Below are 8458 nucleotides of genomic sequence, written 5' to 3'. Positions count from 1 at the left end.
GGTAGAGCAGGTGTTGGTCCTAGCCAAAGAGGGAATGGAAAGGAAACTCATTATATAACACTTAAAATATAATAAGACACCATACATTCTTAAATTTATTTATATTGAAAAAGCATCAACAATATGATCTCTTGTTGCAAAATATACAAATGCCACGTAATGACCTAGTACTTGCCTTTAGTTTTTAGTTTTATTTTTATAAAATTATCATAATATGTAAAATATATTAATTTAAAAAATATTATGTAGTTATAGTTTTCTATAATTATAATTTTAGTAGTAAAGTATTTTTGGTTATAATTATATAAATAATTAATTAATTATTAATTATAATGTATGATTAATCTAATCTTAATTTTAATTTTAGTGATAAATATTATTATTGATATATGTTTTCTATTGAATATATATCAAATTATACTACTATATTATAAATAAATTATAATACTAAAACAATAGTATTTTAATAATAATAATATATAATAATATTTTTTAAATGATTGTATAATATAAATATATATTATATTTTTAACATTATCAATTGAATGACAAAAATACATTGTAAATAGTATAGTAGATTAAAAGAATAAAAACCTAAACTAACTTATTTAGATTTAATAATATTAAATATTAATAAATCACATTAGATTAACCAAATATAAAGTATTTGTTTTACAATCTATGAAATCTTTCCATATAAGAGTTAATTGGATTCGACCAATCAAATAATAGAAAAATATTTTTTTATAAATTATAAAGTTAAAAATCTTGCATCTATATTATGCATAATGTATTTATTTGAAATTAGAATTTAGAAATAATTAATTCTAAGTGTTGAAATGAAAAGTTTTAATCAACATGAAATCTAAAAACTATCATTGTAGTACTTAGCCTACCAAGTATTAATTAGCCTACCAAGTGCTAATAATTTATTTATTTATCACCATTGATCTTATAATGCATAAATTTCCTGTATAATTATAATTATACAAAACAACATTTACAAATTCTAGATAGTGATCCTACATCGAGACTTCCATTAAGAGTTCAGAATTTCACATCCCTCATGTGAAATCAAACGGTCAAGTTTAAATACTTAAATCGTTATATTTTCCGCTTTATTTGACAAAATAATTGTGAGACGTTGGACGGCCGGAGAATTTCAAGATCAAGTAGCTGTATGTAATTTACTTCTTTTAACATTATATTTTATTTCTTAACAACACATATTTACAAATTTGGCATATTTAATTACTTTGGTATGCATGTATGTTTACATAAGGACTATGAACAAGTGGTGAATGTTCATCTAGAATAGATTCTTAGATATTCTAGCTTAATAGTTAGAGATTATGAGAGAACCTTCAATTATCTATATGTGTCGGCTAAGACATAAATATGTTTTCATCAATGTAGCATAGGATGATTAGTATTTGTTAGCTACATTCCAACATCATCTAGCTTAGAGTGGGCTAGAGTGGGCATTGACGCAATTGACAGATTTAAAAACAAAATTTTAACATGACACATAAAACGATTGCTAAAAAGACACAATCACACAAGATAAAATAGGTGTTGGCGTTAGCCAAAGAAGGATGGAATTAAAACTTATCACATAATAGTTAAAATATAATAAGATGCCATATATTCTCAAATTTATTTATATTGAAAAAACATCAAAATTATAATCTCTTACTCCAAAAAATATATATATATATAAAATTATTAACATTGATCTTACAATGCATAATAAACTGCTTATATAATTATTCTTAGTTTTAAGATTTATAAATATAATTTTTTAATTATCTTAATTATCATTGGTATTTCTTTAAGCGTAAATCTTTCTCTAAACTTCTTGCCTGCTCACTAAATTCTAGATAGAGTTGATCAATACCCAACAGAGCAAAACAAAATTTGCAAATTTTAGAGAGTGATCCTGCAGACTTGCATGAATAGTTCAGAATTTCAGCTCTCTCATGTGAAATCAAAGGCTCCATTTCAAATCCGAAAGTCGCTAATTTTCCCGCTTTATTTGACTGAATGCTTTTCAGACATTATACGGCCGGAGAGTTGAAGATGAAGTAAAACCAAAAGCCATGAAGACGGCTTTCTGAACTGTGGAGCATTGAATCTCTCCCATTCCTTTTCAAAGCAAGATAAGTAATGCTATCAATACCCACAGATGTGATGAACAAACAATTGGACCAGGTCAAAGATAGCGAAAACGTGCGTGATGACCTCACCGTCAACACTACGTGCTGCCCAAAGACCAAGCAATGAATGAATATAAAAAGAGCAAGTTGTGTACGTGGACTTTTTAAAAGACGTCGTGTTCTATTATTGGGCAGCTACTTTGTCACGTTCAAAATGGATTTGGACAGTGGTCATTGATAATGGATAAAATCTCAGTCAAAGCCTCCATTTTGACGAGATTGGATGTTTGAATGTGGAGGAGAGGCCAATGCTTTAATTTGCATTCTTGAATGGTTATAAATTAGCCCTTCAACAATCTATTTTTGGGAATTTAGAAAAGATAAAAGCATAAGCATGGACATTGATAGCATTCGCCAATATTTGCTGGGAGACGCTGATGATATTTTCTCATTCACTGATGCCATTTATATTGCAGATACCAATTTTGGCTCAGAGACGGCCATTAATCATAATTGGAACGAGATAGATAATGAATTAGTATCCTACTGCTCCATTCCTGAAATTCAGGAGAGGAACTCATCGGAGGAAGAGAAGTTTGCATGTCTTGTTACGTCGGTTTCTCCGCCGGCTTGTACTAACGTACGTACGGTACCGGAAGAGTTTCCTACATGGGAGAAAATACGGCCTCCATGCAAAGAGGCGTCGGCGGCTTTAAAGAGGAAGGCGGCGCCGCACTAGAGGGGAGTTCGGTTCCGTCCGTGGGGGAAATTTGCGGCAGAAATACGAGATCCTGCTAAGAAAGGAGCCCGAGTTTGGCTGGGCACTTTTGAAACTGCGGAGGCGGCGGCGCTGGCATATGACCGCGCTGCATTCAGAATACGAGGATCAAAAGCACTGCTCAACTTTCCACTCGTCGACCATCCGGGCTCTGAAGATTATCTGGCAGTGCCGGCGCAGACAAAAAAGAGGAAGCAATAGCAAGGAGATCTGAATGTTGTACTAGCTGAGCGAAGATTGGGACAAACGCCTGCATTTCTCTCATCTTTCCTTCGAACACCATCTTGGTGGTCAATCAAATCAAACTCTGATAACTCTTGGCATGCACAGGGTTGTCTCCGGGCCTGGTAGCTCTCCGGCTGGTGCTCGGCATATTGTACCTGGTAAATGGTTCGCCTGGATCTTGCCATCTTGTTCCTGCGGGTTGATAACAAGGATGAAGCTCAGGCCCCTAATGATGCTTTTGATGGCTGGACTGTTTCCAGCCTGCCTGCCAATCCCAGGGATGATTGCGAATTCCACGATCAAGATGAACTGCCACCTTTGGCTGGCACTGCTTTGATAGTCTGAGGTTGTTTCTTATAAATATTTTTGATGGATAGTTGTTGATTCCGGCTGGGGTCGTGTGAACTCTCACAGGATGATCTTGTATCCCCTGATTTTTTTTTTTTGTAAATTGTAACTTAGCATATTATTTATTAATAGAAAATGACTATGAATGGAGAGGGGTTAATTCTTCTAAAAGTTAGTATCATTTATTGACACAGTATTATCAAGAATGTGGCTATCCTTCCTACAAATTGTACCATTGATTAAATTTCAAAAAAATGAAAACTCAATGAATTTTTAATTTTTTTTTTATGAATATGTATCTTTAATATTTTAATTAATGGAAAAGGTCTATTCATCAAAAAAAATTCAGCATTTGATCTTCATGATTTGTATATTTTGTGAAAAATGCGACAATTTTTTTGAAAATTTTTTGCTGTGTTTTTGTGAATCTGAAAAAGAATCATGTTTGACTTTTTTTTTTTCCTTAGTGCATTTTATTTGGAGATAAGTCAGTGCCCATTACCAATACCCTTTCTCTCAAAATTGCGTTTGTACAAAGGAACATATTAATGTTCTTCATATCTTAAAATTCAGAAAATAGAATGTTGAATGTTCTATTTCTCCATGTTTATATTAACTAGCCTATAGACTATTTGTGGGAGCTTTGCTCCATGTCTTGTTATTTCACTTGACTTTTACTCCTTTTTTATTTTATTTGTCAATCACTTACTTTTATTTTCCAATATCTTAATGTTTTCCTACATTTATTTTTTGTTACTAACCTTTTAACCTTTTAAAGCGCAAATATTTAAATTAGTAATAAATAGAAACTATTAAAAATTGGAACTGTTTACAATGGGTTTTGAAGTAGGTAGGGCTTTTAATGCGGGACACAAATGTCTCATACATATGCTAGCTAAGTAACACTTTGCATTCACAAACTACAACATGTAACACTCCTATGCTAGGTAACTAACATTTTGCATTTACAAACTATGGTATGTAAGGCTCCTGAGTGTTACATCCTAATTTTTGGCTCAATTTATAAATGTTCATATAACCATTAGGTTTCATGTGAAGTAAAATTAGTTTTAACCATGTAAAATAGTAAGATGGTTAGTCGTTATAATTTAATATGAAGATGACATTTAATCATTATGATGTTATTATAATATTATCTTTAAATCTTAAAAAGTCCGTTATTCATCATGAATTCATGGGAAGTGAAATGGTCGTGACCCATTATGATGTTGCATTGTTATAGTAATTGTGATTATATTGAAGAATATGATATTATCATGGAGAAATTATTCCTTGTAGGAGCACATCGAAGGGGGGAAAGCATTGCTAGAAAGGAATTAGGCATGAGGGCACCACCTACCATTCAAAAAATAGGTAGGAGTCCTAAACTACCATGACCAAGGAAAATGAATAAGAAAGAGAAGGTATACTAAGGGACAACCATGAGCTAATCGGTTCAACTTATATAATTTAATAATTGTTAGTTTTAGGTAGCTTGGACAACTTTTCATCCATATGTGATTAACTAGCAAATAATTGTTAGAGTTATGAAAAATAATTATTTGTTAATTAATTGACTCCTTCTAGAAGCGACTAGTAACCTATTGGTTAGGTTGTTTTAATTGAGAAGCAACTAGAAACTTCTTAGTTGAGTTGTCTTGATCAAGAAGCAACTAGAAACCTCTTGGTTAAGTAGTATAAAAGGGAGTCAAGGGAGGCATTCCGAGAACAAAATAGAATAGAGAACAACAAGAGTTGTAGAAGCATTTGTAGTGTTAGCAAATGAGTTTGCAGTGATAGCAAATAGTCTTGTAGTGTTAGTAAGGGTGTAGTGATAGAGTTGGGGATAGGAGTGGAGAATATTAAGACTAGAAATTAGGAGGTCATCTGAATTTTGCCAGTAAGAAGCAAGGAGTTTTGTATCTCTTGATTTGCTGAAGTTAATATATTTTCCATCCATAGAACAAGTTTTCCCCTAAGAGTTTTTTCAAGGACAATTTGTCCACAAATATTGTGTTCTTTATGTTTTGAATTTCTTTCTGTATTTTATTGGTGAAGTTGCAATTGTGTTATTTTTTGATATTAGCTAGGAATTTATTTTTAGTAGTTTAATAATTATTTATGATAAGAGATTAATAATCAATGATTGCTACAATGTTAATTTTTACATGGTATTAGAGCATTGTTCAGGGTAGAAGAGTTTTTCCCTAGGAAAGAAATTTTGATCTATTCAAAATTATTGCTTTAGTCCCTTAAGATGGCTTCAGCTAGTTTGAGAGATCAGGATAGATTAGATGGTACTTCAAGTTTTGGTGTCTAGAAGGCCAAAATTTCTTTATTGTTTTAAGAGAATGGTATCAAGGATTATGGTACTAGTGGTATAGCAGTACTTACATTATACAACTTGCAACATATAAGAAGGATGATGCCAAGGTGAGGAGGATTATCCTTGATGGTGCAAGGATTATATTGTTTCACATATCATGGAGCTAGATACAAGGAAGAAGATTTGGGACATCATTCTAAATCTATACCAAAATGCTACCACCAACAAGAGGATGATTCTTAGAGATAAGCTAAACAATACTTGGATGAACCAAGGAAAGACATTGCAAGTTACCTCACCAAGCTTAGACTTTCAAGGACAAGTTAGTAGCTATTGGAGATAGTCCTAGTTATGAGAAGCTAGTGAGAATAGCCCTAAATGGGTTTTCTAAATGGTTGAGTGCCTTTGTTCAAGTTGTCAGTGGATGAGATACCTTACTGAGTTGGGATTGACTATGGACTAATTTCACTCAAGAGGAGTTTAGACTAGGTCTTGTCAATGGGGCCAACAAGAGTCCAAAAAGTGAAGTGGAATAGGAAAATGTTGCCCTAGTGGGGAATGGGAAAGCAAACAAGGGATCTAGCTCACAAATTGAGAAGAAGAAGGACCTTTCTAAGGTCAAGTGCTTTGGATGTCATGAGTATGGTCATTATGTCAGTGATTGCCCAAAAAGGAAGAAGGCAAAGAAGTAGGTGACAACTTCAACAAGTGTAGAAGAACTCTTCAGTAGAGTGGAAGATGAGTTTGCACTTATAGCTTGTATGGTAAGCTCAACCTCACAAACTATCTGGTATATAGATAGTGGGGCATCATTTCATATGATAGGAGTTAGAGAGTACTTCTCTAGTTATAAGGAGGAGAACGGGTCAATATCCATATTTCTATCAGAAACTTGTCCAAACTCAACCCAGTTGGGAAAGGGACTGTTTAGTTTTAGAGGGAGAATGGAAAGATAGTTCCAGTTCATGATGTATTTCATGTGCCAAGATTAGGTATGAATTTAATTTCCATATCTATTCTTCAAGATAGGGGGCAATGTACTCTTTAGAGGGACACATGTGCTGATTAAGCATAAGGATTGGAAATATCCATAACTATTGGAGTTAGGAGTGGTCACCTTTATAGGTTGCAGTTTGATACTCTTAAGGCACTCATGAGCATCACTAATCCTAGAGATCTTGGAGAGCCATGTGTTAGTTTAAATAATTAATTATTATTACACTTTACTTAAGTTTAGTTTGGTTAAATGCATTATTTCATTATTTTATTATTTTATTAATTGTCATGTAGACACCTAAGAGTATATGTACTCATATGAGTTGTCTTGTTGACAACACAAGAGTTAGCAACTCATTTTAGCACATGGTTTCTACAACATAGGAGTTTGCATATTCAACTGAGTTGTCAAGTAGACAACATAGTTGTTCACACTCTAATTAAGCACATGGTATCTACAACATCTTTTTACATGACACACCTATGTAAGCTTATCCTCTCATTAACACACAAACTTCTATACTCAATGGAGGATAATCCACTCTTAGTGGACATGTGCTTAGTTATGAGGCTTATGATTATGCTAATTCCTAATCATTCTAGAGGCCTTTATATACAAGAACTTCTAGTGTATATGTAAATTCATTCATTCTCATATTATTATTATGATCATACATCATTTGGTCCATATTGTGCTTTGTTCTTGAGCTTCTTGATCTTGGTTTCTTTTTTCCCTAAGGAAAATTCTTACATGGTATCAAAGCCATAAGAGTGTCATTTCATAGGCATTGAAGAACATTTTTGCTTCACCTCTTGGAGGACCTCGATTCAGATTTGGAGTATTTGTAGTTATTGGGAGCGTCTAGAGCCAAAGTGGACCTCACCATTGCATCTGAAGTGTTGATTCAATGAATTTTGACTATAATTTTTTCTACCCTAGGCCATAGTCAAAATTGAGGCAAAATATTTTGCAAACTAGAACTCAAAGACCTGATTTGTAGAATTTGGTATGATCTTTTAGATCTGTGAATTTAATTCTTAGATCTGCATATTTTAATTTGTGTCTCTGTGATTTCTCTATAATTATTTTTTGGATTTGTATTATTTCTTTTGAAATTCTATGAAATTTTTTTGGCCTATTAGGCTGGTAGAGGATATTTTTTTTGCAAGCTAACTAGGTGGTCAAATCTCGACGCCTATGAAATATTCCACTACAAATTCTTCACAGACCACAAGTAGCCAAGCAACATTCACCGGTAAATACACATAACCCAGCGGCATATTCCATTTATAACCAGTGACTTCTCCACATAAACCAGTACTCACAAATCGACAACACATATAAATCGGTACTCACAACATGGAAAACATAAAGCAATAGCCTTTAAGCTGCTTAACTCTCTGAGACTCCTTTGTTTTATACAACTTGGCAATAAAATTTGTGGTGCATGTGGGATTAATCCCACACCACCTCCACCTCTCCCAAATGGCTCCAATGATGCCACTACGGCCTGGTCTACACTATTGGCCACCATCCCACTGGCTTTACAAAATTTTGGTGCTATTTTCTTCCCTGCTAATGTCTGACACAACCACTACCATGTGTCCTCGACGTGACACATCCACATA

At 33.3% G+C, this 8458-nt stretch overlaps 1 protein-coding gene across 1 annotated transcript; it reads left to right on the top strand.

Annotated features, from left to right (window-relative positions):
* Positions 1-2535: 2535 nt before the first annotated feature.
* LOC149550951 (uncharacterized) lies at positions 2536-3678 on the top strand. The gene has a single exon (XM_089789601.1). It carries the CDS (start codon positions 2551-2553, stop codon positions 2893-2895), a length of 345 nt encoding a protein of 114 aa, XP_089645727.1. The 5' UTR covers positions 2536-2550; the 3' UTR covers positions 2896-3678.
* The last annotated feature ends 4780 nt before the right edge of the window (positions 3679-8458 follow it).

Source organism: Cupressus sempervirens, chromosome 6 (assembly GCF_028749045.1).
Source record: "Cupressus sempervirens isolate cs-2001-9-10 chromosome 6, ASM2874904v1, whole genome shotgun sequence".
In the NCBI taxonomy this organism is placed as follows: Eukaryota; Viridiplantae; Streptophyta; class Pinopsida; order Cupressales; family Cupressaceae; genus Cupressus; species Cupressus sempervirens.
This window is presented reverse-complemented; position numbering and strand designations above follow the sequence as displayed.